The 15,357-nt window shown below is 49.4% G+C and overlaps 8 protein-coding genes across 8 annotated transcripts; 2 read left to right on the forward strand and 6 right to left on the reverse strand.

Annotated features, from left to right (window-relative positions):
* Nucleotides 1-266: 266 nt before the first annotated feature.
* Nucleotides 267-5,196, reverse strand: FOIG_04984 (uncharacterized protein). The gene is made up of 3 exons (XM_031203325.1): nucleotides 4,575-5,196; nucleotides 1,381-4,526; nucleotides 267-1,328 (listed from the first exon to the last, which is right to left on the reverse strand). The coding sequence occupies exons 1-3, from the start codon at nucleotides 4,930-4,932 to the stop codon at nucleotides 621-623; spliced, it is 4,212 nt and encodes a 1,403-aa protein (XP_031066904.1). The 5' UTR covers nucleotides 4,933-5,196; the 3' UTR covers nucleotides 267-620.
* A 114-nt stretch (nucleotides 5,197-5,310) lies between these two features.
* FOIG_04985 (3-ketoacyl-CoA reductase) lies at nucleotides 5,311-7,046 on the reverse strand. Its single transcript, XM_031203326.1, has 2 exons — nucleotides 6,707-7,046; nucleotides 5,311-6,654 (listed from the first exon to the last, which is right to left on the reverse strand). Exons 1-2 carry the CDS (start codon nucleotides 6,848-6,850, stop codon nucleotides 5,794-5,796), a joined length of 1,005 nt encoding a protein of 334 aa, XP_031066905.1. The 5' UTR covers nucleotides 6,851-7,046; the 3' UTR covers nucleotides 5,311-5,793.
* Nucleotides 7,047-7,092: 46 nt separating this feature from the next.
* FOIG_04986 (uncharacterized protein) lies at nucleotides 7,093-8,714 on the forward strand. The gene is made up of 2 exons (XM_031203327.1): nucleotides 7,093-7,298; nucleotides 7,357-8,714. The coding sequence occupies exons 1-2, from the start codon at nucleotides 7,236-7,238 to the stop codon at nucleotides 7,804-7,806; spliced, it is 513 nt and encodes a 170-aa protein (XP_031066906.1). The 5' UTR covers nucleotides 7,093-7,235; the 3' UTR covers nucleotides 7,807-8,714.
* Nucleotides 7,802-9,768, reverse strand: FOIG_04987 (galactose-1-phosphate uridylyltransferase). The gene is made up of 4 exons (XM_031203328.1): nucleotides 9,480-9,768; nucleotides 9,100-9,426; nucleotides 9,003-9,054; nucleotides 7,802-8,952 (listed from the first exon to the last, which is right to left on the reverse strand). Exons 2-4 carry the CDS (start codon nucleotides 9,198-9,200, stop codon nucleotides 7,957-7,959), a joined length of 1,149 nt encoding a protein of 382 aa, XP_031066907.1. The 5' UTR covers nucleotides 9,201-9,426; nucleotides 9,480-9,768; the 3' UTR covers nucleotides 7,802-7,956.
* An 82-nt stretch (nucleotides 9,769-9,850) lies between these two features.
* Nucleotides 9,851-12,209, forward strand: FOIG_04988 (transcriptional adapter 2-alpha). The gene is made up of 2 exons (XM_031203329.1): nucleotides 9,851-10,325; nucleotides 10,457-12,209. The coding sequence occupies exons 1-2, from the start codon at nucleotides 10,233-10,235 to the stop codon at nucleotides 11,972-11,974; spliced, it is 1,611 nt and encodes a 536-aa protein (XP_031066908.1). The 5' UTR covers nucleotides 9,851-10,232; the 3' UTR covers nucleotides 11,975-12,209.
* Nucleotides 12,210-12,484: 275 nt separating this feature from the next.
* Nucleotides 12,485-12,760, reverse strand: FOIG_04989 (uncharacterized protein; the record flags this gene model as incomplete). Its single annotated transcript, XM_031203330.1, has 1 exon — nucleotides 12,485-12,760. The coding sequence occupies one exon, from the start codon at nucleotides 12,758-12,760 to the stop codon at nucleotides 12,485-12,487; it is 276 nt and encodes a 91-aa protein (XP_031066909.1).
* Nucleotides 12,761-13,237: 477 nt separating this feature from the next.
* Nucleotides 13,238-13,585, reverse strand: FOIG_04990 (uncharacterized protein; the record flags this gene model as incomplete). The annotated part of the gene is made up of 1 exon (XM_031203331.1): nucleotides 13,238-13,585. The coding sequence occupies one exon, from the start codon at nucleotides 13,583-13,585 to the stop codon at nucleotides 13,238-13,240; it is 348 nt and encodes a 115-aa protein (XP_031066910.1).
* Nucleotides 13,586-14,001: 416 nt separating this feature from the next.
* On the reverse strand, nucleotides 14,002-14,808 carry FOIG_04991 (uncharacterized protein; the record flags this gene model as incomplete). Its single annotated transcript, XM_031203332.1, has 1 exon — nucleotides 14,002-14,808. The coding sequence occupies one exon, from the start codon at nucleotides 14,806-14,808 to the stop codon at nucleotides 14,002-14,004; it is 807 nt and encodes a 268-aa protein (XP_031066911.1).
* Nucleotides 14,809-15,357: the final 549 nt, after the last annotated feature.

Here is a 15,357-nt window from a genome sequence, read left to right on the forward strand (position 1 = left end):
AAAACAATTCCCTAAGCCCGCTCCAAACGCAGTGAGGCCCTTTTGCTATGACTTATTTTCAAGCGTGGCGTGTTACCCTTCGCCCCAGTCCTCCCCCAAAAGTGAGGCGAACACCATGCAGGCCTCACGCACCAATACCACCTCCCACCGCCTCCAACTCTCACTATACAGGGCGAGCGGCATTGCAGAGTCAACGTAGCGCTGCATACACTGTCGTTGCCTTGTACTACACCCATGCTGAATCACTACGGAGGAGATATCACTAGACATTATCACTGGCATGTCGGCGACACCGTTCTGTTAATGAGACGCAGCCTGATGTAGGTAAACACTTTCTCTTCGCTATTGCATTTCTTTCCATTCTTTTCAAAGGGGCGCCGTTTTATCAAACCCCCCATGTCTTCTTTAATAATTACATGTGTAAAAAATGAGAAAAAACCTTTGGACCTGTACAGTACAACGCACCCTCATGACAATTGGCGCCCATAGCATAGCATATCCATCATCCTTGACAAAAACATGTGGTCGCGCACCCCCAACTACCAACTACTCAAAGCTTCCCAATTCTCTAGACTCTAACTAACTGATGCTTCTCTTTCCATCCATTCTCAGCTCGCTACCTAAGCAAATCTGAGGCTTCCCGTCGGAACCCGTTGTGACAAACCATCCACCTCTCTCTTCAGCAGCTTGAGAACTCGCCTGACATCAGCAAGGTCTGCACCGCCAGCGTTATTTCCATGCCCGGGTGGTGGCAGGGCGGCGTCGCATCTCTTGAGGAGGTCGGCTACAGAGGGGCCAATGGCACCACCCTTTCCGGCACCTCCACGTCGACGGGCTTCAGCCACCCAGTCGTTGACAACATAAACGATAAGCTCAATCATGCGGTTTCGCACAGATCCACTGAAGCCGTAGTCTTGACTATCGAAAACGCCCTCCAGAACACGAACAATCATGTCATGGGAGACGCCCAGCGTGAGGAATAGTTGGACAGGCCAGGTGGGATCAGCGCCGATTGTGGCATCTTGTTGGTAAGCCACTGCGTAACGGCAGAGCTCAGGAAGTAGGTCTTGGATGGGGAAGATGAAGCTGTCGAGAGATGTGCGGTGGGCGATGTTTTGGATCTTGCTGGTCACGGACTCGTAAGGCAATGGGGGCGACGGCATTCCTGGTTCTGAGTTCTCTAGGCGAGACATGACCTCATCGTGTGTCTGTTGAATCAGGTTGCTCCATGTACCCGAAATGGTCATATGGTTGCGGTAATCAGCAACATGGTAGATGAGCAGGCAAAGGTCGTAGTAACCGGCTTGGTCGGCATAGTCGTTGAAGAGCTGCAACATGTGAGTAATTGTCATTGGCTAAGAGAGAACAGTTGAAACCTACCTCGGAGAGTCCCTGAATCTTGCCCTTGAGAGCTTCCTCAATCTCGAGGGCCCTCTCAGGGTCGATACGGTCGTCAGCTCTCAAACGTTCCAGGAGATCATCCTGGATGTGAGCAATCTCAAGCAGCTCTGTAACACTGTGGTTCAGCAGCTGCTGTTGCTGTCGGCTAACACCAGTCGTTGAAACATTGGCATTCGCCTTGGCCAAACTGAGCAATCTGATTCGATCCTTGATACTGATGGGGAAGTCGGAGTTGGCAAGCTCCGCCTGCACCTCGGCTGCATCAAAGAATCGACTTCTGTTGGTGTAGAACCGGCAGAGCAGGTCAGCATGCTCAATGTTTGTGCCAGCAAGTCGCTGAAGGAAAGTAATAACGTGGGGTGAGTCGATAGCCAGAATTCGATCTGTCCAGCCTTGTTGGATGTACCATTCATAAAGGTCAAAGTGGAACACCTCGTCATCCGACCCATTCACCACCTCGTAGGCCTCAAGCCTCTTGGTAGCAATCAATGTCAGCCTGCCATCAACCATTTCAGGCTCACTGCTTGATGCAGCATCCAAGTGACTCAGAACATCATGGATCATGTCGTAACAACGCTTGCGGTCATTGAAAGCATTAGCACGAGGGTCTCCGGAGGGCTTGCCGTCGTTGACCCAAGACAGAGCTGTGTTACCCCTGTCCTTCTCGCGGGCGACCACAAGGCACAGCTGGATAGCACCGGCATAGTACTTGAGGGCGATATACTGTTCCACAGCACTCTGAAGGTTGGCAAAAGTGAGGCTACCAGCAACCTTCTCGAAGAGCCTCAAGCTCTCATGGAGTAGGCTTCGCGACTGGTTTGTCTGAAGAGGTTGGTCAGAAGCCCGCTTAAGCTGTTCCTGGGCCTTGAAAGTAACGACATCATCTGGGCTACAGAAGCTGCCGCATCTCCTTCGAAGGGCGTCAGCAACAGTTTCAACGTTGGAGCCGCTCTCAATATTGCGGTTAACAATGGCCTTAACAAGCAGCTTGGCAAGGTCCTTGCCGTCAGTTTGTGAAAAGAGCTTCTCGTATGTCAGCTCCTTGAGTTGTTGTTGGGCTGTAGCATCGAGGCGAGTGTAGATATCAGCCACCCGCTCATCGAAGAGCATAAGCACGAATGAGATACCCTCCGAGATGCTTTCCATCAATTTCTGAAGAGCATGAAGAGCTTGATGCTCGGCCTGAAGAGCAACTTCCTCCTGGCGGCTAGACACATGCTGGAGATCAGACGGACCAGACAAGCCTTGAATGAGGCCACGGTTGGTATCAAGGAACCTCCTTAGGCGCTCCAAGTTCTCCTGAATAGTATTCAACTTGGAAAGGGGAATTGTAGAACCAATGGTGACACCGCCGTTAGGAGAAACACCTGGAGCAATGACTACTGACTTCCACAACTGGCGTACCAGTCGGGAAAGATACAGAGCTAGAGCGTCGTGTCGGGAAGAGAGATTAATGGAATCGGTTGTAAGGGATGAACTGTCGGTTTCAGCCATCGTAGGCTGTCCACCAAAGTCGACAAAGACGGATCGTGCCCGATCTTCAGTTGCCTGGTCGATAGCACGAGCTGCACCAGGTTTAGAGTCACCTCCGTGACCACAAGCAACAGCCAGAGCGGTAGTAACAGTCTCCACGCGGCCGTAATTATTAATGAAGCGGCGGCAGACCAGTTCCAACCCCTCGTCTCCAACAGCACCCCGAATAGCAGAAGCGAAGATATCCACAAAGCGCCTTCTTCGAACGATGTGTACGCCAGTGTTGGTTAGAATTGCGAACTCGCTAGGCGCATCGTCGAATTGCACAGCTAACTCATTACCGAAGCCAAGCGGTTGTTGTGCCGCTGCGAACGGTTTTGTGATTAAACCAACAGCCTCAGCTCGGCTGCCAATGTCAATCCAGCTGGCGGATTCATGGTATTTGAAAGGAGATGTCGGGGACGTGTTCTTAAGCCGTCCCGTCTCAGGTCCAGAAACAAAGAGAGTATCCTCGTTGGGATTAGACTCCTTGCTCACAAAATCCAAGAAATATCCAGGGGCAAATCGAGCGCCTTGTCGGCTGTAAGACAGCGAGGTGGATTCGAAATCAGTGATCGTCTCGCCGCCAGGGTAAGTAGATCGACGAGAGGTTTGGCCAGGAGGGAACTTGATAAACTGAACCTGCATGCTTTGGGGAGCCAGGTTTGTCGAGGATCCGTAAATGTAGGATGCAGCACTGGTCGCACTGAAGAACAGACGACAGCCAGTGTTTGTCAGAGCCATCAAGTGAAGCTTAGCCGCTTCCTGCTTAGAGATAGGGCTGATCGAGACAATGCTCACTTGGTCACTTAACAACCTAGATTGGGTGATCATGTGGGCAATGTCGCGAAGACAGTGGACTTTCTCCTTCTCAATAACTTTGTTCAGTCGGTCGGGGCCTTCCATATGGTATGTTCGAATGGTCGATCGGCTCGAGAGGGTATACACGAGGTTTCTCGAATCGTCGATCACGATATCAACAAGGTGTTCGGGAGTCTTGTGAGACCAGAATCCACCTTGTAGTGTGACAACTGAGGACCAGCCAGGGTTCGTATGGTTGATCTTACCGCACCTATTTGAAAACCACTTCTCCTCAGATTGGTAGTAAAGTTCATTGATGTCGATGTCGTTGCTTCCTCCAAAGAAGATTCGGCCGTTGGCAGATCCAGTAATAACACGGACGTCGGTACCACGAAGGGGGAGCTGCATTTTCGTTTGGTAAAGAGATACTGTCTTGGAGCCTGAAGGGGTAGCGGTGGCCGAGACGCCTAGTAAAACAACATCTGAAGAAGTCGCAACGACGAGGATGTGTGTGATCGTGTTGACGAAAATGCCTGGTTTGGGAGGCACGAGCGCGACGGCTTGGATAGTATGCGGTTGATCCTCGAATCCAATCAGCTCGGGGTCAGGGTGTGTGTAATCCCATAGAAACAGCGAGTTATCAATAACGACCCAGGCGTGATTGATCTCAGCAAAGAGTCCCATCAGAGTCTGAAGCTCGCCAGCATTGTAATGGTCGAAGACTTGGTTCGGAATGGGATACATCTGAGTTTTGTGGAAGGGGGCCATCGCAGAGTCGGTATTTTCAAGGTCGTAATCAGACGACGCGCCCTCTGATCTTTGTTAGCTGGTTCCTTCGCATCCAAGCTCTTGTAACCTACGTCGACAGTATGAATCTAAGTCGGGATACCGGCCATCAGACTGGAGACAGGCGTTGATGGCCCTGGCCGCCTTGACAACGGGGGGGACATTTTCGGATCGAAGAGGTGGCAGCGCGGTCGGAACAATCAGATTATCGTTGCTGGTTGTCCTTGGTGCAGATGGCGCAGTAGCTGCGACACTTCGCGATGACGAGACAGGCGCCGAGCTCTTATGCGAGACGGCCTGGTTGCTATCGTTGCCGGTGAAGAGCTGTCGGCGCACAGAATCAGAGCCCGACTGAAACCTCGAGGCAACGGCTGGCGTATTCAAGAAAGCGCCTGGAACTGGCCGGACCGGAGTTGTTTGTGGAAACGACATTATGGGCAGTAATATCGAAGCCCTCGGCGGGCCTGCGTAGCTTCACCAGTTTCGTTGCTATACCGCTGTAGGCAGATCGCAGATCATCAAAAGCGACAGACTCAAGGCGCGCGGATGAATTGCGATCAATATCCCAATCCCTCGTAATCGCGTGGTAAACCTCGTGGGGGGTTTTCGCTTTCGTCGCGTCGTCGTCGGGTTTGAGATAGAGCCTATAGCGAGAGAAGTACGCTTTGAAGGTGATAAACAATTTGACGAGAGCTTGGGGAGGCTGGATATGGAGCACGGATTTTTCGCGACTGGGGCGTGGCGCTAGGACCGTTTTGGTGCAAGGCTGAGAGCATAGTAACCACGCGTCATGAAGAGCTCAAAATCACTGAGAATAGCATGTTCCAATAATGAAATAAGCTGGAGACAATGTAATTGTTTACTTATTAATTATAGTTACATGTACTCGTCCAACAACCAACTCTGTGAATAAGCTGTACTGGTCTGTAAGTATGCAGTTTCTTTGATCCACCTTTCTGCTTGACTCAAATAAATCCACACCAGTATATGTCAATTTGTTGCTGGGCAATCACAGGTAGCTCATGTAGTACAATGCACAGGTCTCTTTGTTCTGCAAGCCGAAGCTGCCATATATGCACGGCAAACATGACGGAATGTCCGAGGTTACTCATCCTTTACTTCAGAGGCTATAGGGCGGTTCCATATATTGTAGTACATTGCGGTTATCATACCACCAACTATCCCTCATGACAACTGAGTTGACCTCCACAGCTGCCACATTACTCCTTTTCCATTATGTTCTGAGTATCCTCCTTACTTGCCTTATTTCCTTCTCCTATTTTCATGCTTAATTTACTGCTTCTTAGCATCGCGAGCAGCCTTGCGGAGAGCTCGGCGTCGAATGTCCTCGTGCATCCTCTTATTGAAGAAAATAGTGATAGGGCCATTAGCACCAGGAATGTTCTCAATGAACCACAACATGAAAGCGTGGCTCCACCAGGGGGTATAAGTGTTGGGCGCGGTCTGGTAACCACCAAGTCCAATCTTGCTGAGAGTAGCCTTGACAAAGTTGCGAGCGTTGGGGACAAGAAGACTAGGGCGGCGGACCTTGCTCATGGCGGTGGTGACAAGGTGGCTCAGAACAAGGTAGACATCGACATTGTGGTCGGCAAGCTCGGCGGAGAGAGCGTTGCTCCACTGCTGAAGGAAAGCCTTGCTACCAGAGTATGTCGCCAAGAGAGGAGTAGGAGTCCAGCCACCGAAAGATCCCATGGTGAGGATAAGACCGCGCTTTCGCTGCTTAAGGATAGGAGCGACGACCTGGGTAACTCGGAGAGTACCAATGCAGTTGATGGTGACAATGTTCTGAAGCTCCTCCTTGGTGGTCTCGAGGAAAGAAACGGGGATGCTGTGACTCTGGCCAACGTTGTTGATGAGAATACCAACATCAAGACCAGAAATCAGCTCGCTCAAACGCTCGTAGTCGGCATCGTTGTTCTGGGAAAAGTCCATGTCGAGCACCTTGACTTGCAGACCCTTTCCAGGGTACTTCTGTTGAATCTCGGCGGAGAGGCTCTCGAGCTTGGAGAGGGTTCGGGAAACGAGGACGAGGTTGAAGCCCTTGGCAGCGAGCTGCAGAGCATACTCTTTGCCGAGGCCATCAGAGGCACCGGTGATGACGGCCCAAGTGCCAGGCTTTCCATACTTGCGGAGCTATAGAAATAATTGTTAGTAGAGCTCAATTGGGGCTTGTAGAAGCACATACGTTGGTGCCTCCGAGCACGAAAGCGCTGAGGACAAGCTGGAGATAGCTCAGAATCTTGGATCCCAGGAAGAGAGCACCAATACCAGCAAGACCCCACTGAAGAGGCTGCGGTACATTATGGAGGAAGTCTGTAATGGCGTCCATATTTGAAGAGTGCAACAAAAATAAGCTGCCTATGTGAACAGGAGGAAGAGGGAGAGAAGAAAAGGCGACAGTCACAAGATAAGTACAGTATGGATGCCCCTCGGCTCTTGAGTTGGGTCTTGGCTCTCAGGCCCGGGCAATTAATTGAATTGAATTTTTAGGTGGTATTACCCCTGACGTTGTTGAGTTGGTCCAAGCTTCTTCAGCCTTTGTTCCCCGATTACAGGTCCCTCTCTCTCACCAAAAAAAGACCATCCAACTCGTCTTACACCAATCTCAACCCGCCATTTTACTTCTACAACTGCATTGCAACCATTGCAATAATAGTTGTTGAGATTCTCTGACCCCCGCTTAGTTGGTTCAGTTTATCTTCAATTCCGTCGAGATGGATGTTATCAAATCTATCCTCCCCGAAGCAAAGGGTGTTCTACCCTACTACATGATCATCGTAAGAGCCACTCCCCCTACACCCAAGAACCAAATAAGATGCTGACCCCTCGCTCTAGCTGTCCATCATTTCGATCGGAAACTCGCTGCAGACGTATACAACCCTACACTTCTCCCGACGAGTCTACAACGGCAAATTCGTCCGCAACCCCAAGCTCCCTCCCAAGACCGACAAGTTCGAGCCAGAGGACCAGATCAACAAGCTGGTTCCTGCTCAGAACGACCCCAAGGCTACCGATCAGCTTACCCCCCTTGCCGGAAGACTTTTCGGTACCTGGACGCTCATTACTTGCGTTGTTCGATGCTACGCAGCTTATAACCTCCACATTGGTCCTGTTTACACCATTGCTTATTGGACTTACATTGTCGCCTTGGGACATTTTGCCAGTGAGCTCTTCGTTTTCAAGACCATGACTTTTGGTCTCCCTCAGTACTTCCCTTTCACTCTGGCTTCCATCTCTCTTATCTGGATGCCTCTTGTCCGTGACTACTATGTCGAGTACAACTAAATCAGGCGACAAATGGTGAGACTGGTGAGTGGCGGTGAATGTAGTATACACATGGCAGGCAAATACTAGATGCCTGGAATCGGCATAACGGCAACTTGTTATTAGATAAAAAGTTTTAGATTTTAATGTTTTAATGCTCGGGCTCTATGCCTATAGACTTTTGCGATATAGCTCTCCTCCGCAATTTCTCAAACGGACTGTGGCCTGCTCAGGAGTGATATCACGCTGAGGCTCGGCCAGAAGCTCGTAGCCAACGAGGAACTTCTTGACAGTGGCTGAACGTAACAGAGGTGGGTAGAAGTGCATGTGGAAATATGCGCTCTCCAACTCCTCAGGTGTTCCGTCAAGAGGCGCCTGGTGAAGACCAGAACTGTAGGGAAAGTTGCATTCGAACAAGTTATCGTATCGCCGGGTGACTTCTTGAATGGCTTCGGCGAATTGGAGTCGCTCCTCGGGCTTGAAATCGAGAAGAGATCGAATATGTCGCTTGGGAAGAACAAGAACCTCGAAAGGCCACACAGCCCACCACGGGCATACAATCACAAAAGCGTCGTTCTCCCAGACAACTCGTTCTTGCTTTTCAAGCTCAAGCTTCACGTAGTCGCCCAGAAGGTTTCGACCACCGTGTTGGTTTCGGTACTTGGTCATTTGCACAAGCTCCTTGCCTGGCTCTTCAGGCATGGTCGAGGTGGTCCAGACCTGGCAATGAGGATGAGGGTTAGAGCATCCCATGGCCGCACCCTTGTTCTCAAAGATCTGCATATATCGGTACTGCTCCTCAGGAGAAGGTGCAGCGTCCTTTGGCATAGAAATAGCGAGCTTGTCAGCTTCCGCGGCCCGGGGGTTTGACGGTGTCAGATGGTTGGCGTAGATTCGAGTCCAATGCTCAATGACGGGAACAATCTCCTCAGCTGTCATGTCTGCAAGTGTTACATGGTGCTTGGGTGAGAAAGTGAGCACGTAACACACGCCCTTGACGCCCTGAGCTTGAAGGAGAAGAGATTCCAGATCATTGGATGAGGCTTTCGCATCATAATCTGGCTGCTCTTGCTTAACGGCGCTGTAGTCGTTCACAAAGGCAAAGGTCTTTTCGTAATTCGGATTTTGGTCGCCAGCGGCTCGCGGGTTTCCGGGACAGAGATAGCACTGGTTTTGTCAGGCGACTGAGTTGTTATGATGTGATGTCATGAGCGTACTTTGGGGTCATATTCTGGAAGTTTTGATGCGACAGCAGCTTCTTGCTGTCCTCTATTTCATGTCAGATGGCTCTTGATTAAAGCATTGGAGACTCACTGCCAAGGTCGCTTCGTGCGGTGAGGCGATACAAGCAGCCATGAATCCGTGAGGGGATTGTATCGACGGTGAGAGATGTCGTCAAGAATTTGATCAGGCATGATGATAGTGGGGTGACAGTTTAAAGTGAATGAGGGGTTGATGAGAGTCAATGAATATTTTTGAGACGGGTTCAGCTTCAATTTATTACTGCTTAAAGCCGAGGCTAGTGATAGAAGATAGAAGATAAATAGCTAACTGACACAGACTCCCCGGGGATTCTGAATGGCGCGGTTCAACGGTGATATTCTCGGCCGTGTTTTCGGGGGAGTCTTTTTTATGAGTGGGCTGCCAACTATTGTGTTAGTGATCAAGCAAGGAGAGGCAAGAAAACTTAGGACCTTTATCCTAAGTGATAAAAAGACTTAGGTAAGTTTGATGTATTTTAGTAGATTTTTTGACCTATTAATTCTAACACCTTATTTTAATGTTAGAAGTTTTATTGCCCCCCGAGGTCAAGGTGAGACTGATTTATGCGGAATTGTCGTGATCTGAACCAGGATCGGCATCAGGATTCACTTGCAGCACCATATGTCATACTAGGCTTCATATAAAAATCTTTAATAAACAAAATGGGAAAGCTTAGCACCTTCACAATGTTCAATGATTCTCTCTCACTCAAATCCGGGAATCACTTCCAGACTGTGGAGATTCAATGTTGGGGGTTGGCGTCACTTGCTCGTGGCGGGGATGTGCGGCCCGGAGGCTATACTTCCACGTGACTTATGATGATTCGAGCGTGGGGTTGCTGCTAGCGGCTACTGGCTCCCCGTTCGAAACAACCTAACCCGCGCCCTGCAAGCTCAAGTCCAGTGCACTTCAGCCCCAGACCAGCTCCTGTCAGAGCAAGCGTAGACGCCATAATCAACAACATCCGCCCCTCGACAAATCGACCCATCACCGATTCCATCAACAACAACCTCAAACCGACATTTTCCATCGAATTTCGCGTCGCGTCATAGTCCTCAACAATCGCGCATCACCAAAAACCTTCTTTTGCACTTCCATCGCGCCTTGCGCTGCCTCGAACCCGCTGCTACTTCTAGACAGGGGGGGTAACGACAACCTCCCGGCCCGGCATCGCAGCCGGCGATATGGGTGTGATACGCAAGAAAACAATCACAAGAGGTGGCGAAGGTGGTGTTAAATACGTTTGCGATGTGTGCTCATCAGATATTACATCTACGGTAGGTCATTTTGCTGTGTTGCCTGTTGCCTGAAGCTTGGTTGCAAACGTAAAGACGCGCTTCGGAGATATACCGGCTAAACTCAATTCGATGTCATGATGGGGTAGCTAATCATGTTGGTGTTGATATAGGTCCGCATCCGATGCGCCGACTCAGACTGCAGTGACTTCGACCTCTGTGTCTCGTGTTTCGCCAAAGGTGAATCACGAAATGCTCACAATCCTGCGACACACGCTTTTCGTGTGATTGAACAAAACTCATTCCCTATCTTTGATCGAGAATGGGGTGCCGACGAAGAATTACTCCTCCTTGAGGGCGCCGAAATATATGGTCTCGGCTCATGGGCCGATATCGCAGATCATATTGGCGGTTTCCGTGAGAAGGACGAGGTTCGCGATCACTACTTATCGACTTACGTCGACTCGTCTCACTTTCCACTACCCGAACGGTGCAGCCCTCACGATTGCGAATTGGCCAACGAAATCCCCAGAGAAGAATTTCAGGCACGCAAGAAGCGACGAATAGAGGAGCGACGAGATGCAGCTAAGAACGCGCCCGCTCTACAACCTAAAACAAAACCAACAGCTAGTGTACCTAGCTGTCACGAGATTCAAGGATATATGCCTGGTCGTTTGGAGTTCGAGACCGAATATGCAAATGAGGCAGAAGAAGCTGTCCAGTTGATGCAGTTCGATCCGGGTGATGGTTTGAACCCCAGGACAGGCGAGCTTGAACCTGAAATGGAACTCAAGCTCACAGTGATGGACATATACAACGCTCGACTGACACAGCGTGTGGAGCGTAAAAAGGTTATCTTTGAGCACAATCTTCTTGAATATAGAGAGAACACAAAGCTGGAGAAGAGGCGGACCAAAGAAGAAAGGGATTTGCTGCAGAAAGCCAAACCATTCGCCCGCATGATGAACCAACAGGACTTTGAGGAGTTCAATCAAGGTCTTCTCGATGAACTTAATCTACGACAAGCCATCACACAGCTGCAAGAGTGGCGAAACATGCGTATCGGCGACCTTCGAAGTGGCGAGAAGTACGAGAATGAGAAGGCCTCGAGGATCCAAAAGGCAATCCCTATGGGCTCCATGGATCGCGAGCGTCTAGCATCTGCACAGAGGTCTAAGCAACCTCCTCCTCCCGAGCCACCAAGTGGATCTGCCCTTCTTATCGCCCCAGAACTTCCTGCTCGACTACTATCAACGCCTGCTGCGGAAGTCAATGGCGATGTAAAGCCATTAACAAATGGTCATACTGATGGCCTAGCCAATGGCCAGACAAACGGCCAGGTCAATGGAGTAACTAATGGAGTCAACGGAGTCAATGGAGTAAATGGCCATGCAACTCCTAAGCAGAGATACACGGCCCAACCCATCTCCGGCGTACAACCAATGCCCATGACCCAAGACACCACACCAGACTTGCATCTCCTCACACCAGAAGAGGTCAAGCTTTGCGAAGTCATTAGACTGCAGCCTAAGCCATATCTTATGATCAAGGAGCAGATCCTCAAGGAAGCTCTCAAGACAAACGGCACGTTGAAGAAGAAGCAAGCAAAGGAGATCTGTAGGTTGGACTCGCAAAAGGGAGGGCGCATATTCGATTTCTTTATTAATTCAGGATGGGTGGGCAAGGCGTGATCTGGTTGTTTACTGTTTATAATACCCTTTTGGAGACGAGGAATGGAATTGGCGCTGAGCGTTTGCTGGAAATTATGTAGTATATGTTACGCTTCTGTGGACAGATGTCACCAACACAATGTTAAAAAGAAATAGCCATATATATTCAAGTCTCCAATTAGATGCTATTGGACTTATCCACAAGTATAAGAGGGCATGAGAACTCGACCCTAAGTGATGAAAATAATTAGACAAGTTTAGGATATTTTATAATTCATTTAATAGGCAGACTAAGACTTTCACCAGTTCATGATTTTGTATGTTGTACTTTTCCATTTGACTAGTTCTATAGTGATTTGTCTAGTCTTCTGGCCCTCATCTACCTCCTGAACCAAGTTAAATGCAACTTGGCTAATATCTACCCGACCCTCAAATCTATAGTGTGTCTCTTCGAAATAGAACTGCATCATAGGCAATCCCTGTTGCAACTCACGGTATGGGGGGATAGCAGCATGGTGCAACAGATGTGTATCAGCTTCGTCGACAATACGGAGGTGGTGGCACGCGAGGTTGATCACCAACTGTCGAGCTCTTGGTGGTCTTATCGTGACGGTCGTTGGTGGTTCCAAGTTCAACGTCGCCTTCGATTCCCTGAGGAGGCGCGGGAATCGGAGGTCCGGAGATCGAAGGCCTGGGTGCGGTTTGACGCGGAGCTCGACGATTCATGAGACACTTGAAGAACAAGATGACAAAGCCAAGCGTAACGATGATTCCAATAACCCAGGAAACGATGGAAAGGCTGGCCATTGCGAAGTTCGACCCGGGAGGGTCAGTTTGTGAGGAGTGAACCTTATGCTGTAAAGGGAGGTCCATGTTGGGCTTCTTTTGGACTCTTGTTTGATGAAGCGATAAGGGGAGGAATGGTATAAGTGATGAGGGTTATCAAGCTTTTTGAGCTGCAGTATATCAGATACTATTGGCAGGATGTTTGATTGAATGAATATTGACTGTGAGGTTGTTCGGTGATGAGCCAGTCGAAAGTTGAGTTGGGTAGAAAAGGGGGGAAAGGTACTGGTGGATAACCTTCGTGATATATGTCGTGGATTCGAATGATTCGGTAAGGAAGTGAAGAGAATTTGAAGTTGAGGCTGATGAGTAATAATGAGTCTTCTATTGACTCGAGGTGCATGTGGCTGAAGTGAAATGATAGAGTTCCAAGGTCTGGTCACCCACGGTAAAGCAGCTCAAGCCTCGAAGCCCGATGAGATCAGGGGCTTGGATAACTCATACAGGCGATGGCTGCGTTGAATCTGGTTGAAAATCCTTGAGTCCTGGAACATAACAAGGCGGAGGAGTACCCATAGGCTTGTAAGCCGGAAGCTCAGTGTCGTGAGGTGAGCGAAGGGAAATAGGAGTGTAAGACGGCACAGGTTGATGGAGGATCTGTTCTTGGGGGGGATTGACGAAGATGCCTTCATAGTTTTCCTCCCGATTTATCACGACGTCTCCTCGTTCTTCATCCTTAGTCTGTGCTTTTGGATTGCAGCAATAGTGCCTGATAAGGCCACAGGTGTAGATGGCGGTAAGGAAAACGAGGATTATCCCCACGCCTTGGTATATGTTTAAGCCCATTATTTCTAGTTCGTTTGTGAATAGAGGCGTTTTTTCGTGGATGCGAGTCGAGGTGTAATAGAAAAACAGGGAAAGGAATGATGTTGTCATGGATGTGAGTCTGGAAACTCTTATATAGCCCAAGTTGCCTCTCAAAGTTAATGTTCAGGCAAATAATCGCCGGTATTTGAGTTACTTCACTGAAGATAATTCTCATGAGAAGATAAGTTTAAGTTGCTAAAGCTTTTATTTTCTGATCCTCGCACATTTCTAACTTCCATGTTCTAGTATAAACTTTTGATTGCCTAGTTCCTTCCAATCACGAAGCCATGGACAAGTGTTTGTGCAGAGTTATTCCCAAGCTTACCCAGTCACAGCAAAGAAATCAAACTCTCTTCCAGCTGAGAACCAGATGATCAAATCGCACGAATCTTCCGCTATGGGCATCCCATAGGGTGAGGAGAATACCTGTAGCCTGGCATTCCGGGCCAGCAGGGACCGGATTGTGAGGGAGCCATATGGACAGGCCGAGGTCCAGGGAGAGGTGCGCAGTCGGTTGAATCCAGTCGGCCCATTTCAGCAGCCTTTTCGTCTACTGGAAGATAGGAAGAACCTCCGTAACTTGCCAAGATCTCCCGGAGCAAGTCGAGATGGTACTGTTCGAACACGTCTGGATGATCCTTCCAGTAATAGATCGCATCCTCAAGGTCTGCACTGTCGGCTCTCTTGACCCATTTCCACCCATATCTTCGACCAAGACGCCTCGAAACGCTTGCTACTAGCCTCATGAGAAGGAGACACCCACCAAATGCGGCTCCCAGAAGAATTACGATGAGGAAGACAAGAAGGCCAGTGTACTCATACGCCTCGTCCTCAGACTGGCGGTTCTGAACAACAGTTTTGCCAGCAATAGGAGGGGGACGGGGAGGAATACCCGTGATGTGGGAGACACCAGCGGTGCCGAGACGACCTGGGCGCTCAAAGCTGGTGGCTGAAGCAAGCGCATGAGCTGGGCCATGAACTGCATTGTGACCAGGCATCAACTCCTTGTCTTCCTTTGGGGTTGGCTCTTCTTTCAGTGGTAGCCTGTTAGCCTTGTGGTCTGGCCTCTTGTCGGTGAATGGGGTCTTGGTGGGAATAGGAGGACCAGAGCGGGTAGGGATAGAGAAGAGAGGTCCAGTCAGAGGCCACCCCTCAGGGATGTCCCCAGGGCTTGGAAGCTCCGAGTATGGTGGAACGGGCATTTTGAAGTATGAGGATTTTGGGAGGGGCTTCAGAAAAGATGTGTATGTCGAGCGGGTTCAGAGAATCGTCTTGACAAGTGTTTGAGTGATGGGGAGGGAAAATATGGACATGTCATAGGAAAAGACATCATTTTATAATGCTTGGGTGTAAGTTTCTGATGAAAGTTTGTCTCTTTTGCCCTATTATCTTGACCAATTACGGAGGAGAAGCTTACAGCTGTGTTCAAAGTTGAGCTCTCGAGTCATCCAAAGCTTCAATACGCCTTGAGAGTGTTGAAGGAAGCTTTTACAAGTGTTTGCGAAAAAGTAACTATATAAGTCCCTCCAGCTGACCCAATCGTATCCAGGATATAAGATCGTCAAGTTCTACGAACTTCTCCTTGCGAATCCTTACTTCTTGACCTTTGATCAAAAGCTCCCTCACCTCAACCGTTCCTTATTCAACCAATGTCCACACTCTTCCAAGTCTAACCACAACTCTTATTCTCTTTAATCCACCCAAGAATATCAGAACTTCCGACTTCTCACCAATCATTCTCTACCATCACC

This window comes from Fusarium odoratissimum, assembly GCF_000260195.1.
Source record: "Fusarium odoratissimum NRRL 54006 unplaced genomic scaffold supercont1.6, whole genome shotgun sequence".
In the NCBI taxonomy this organism is placed as follows: domain Eukaryota; kingdom Fungi; phylum Ascomycota; class Sordariomycetes; order Hypocreales; family Nectriaceae; genus Fusarium; species Fusarium odoratissimum.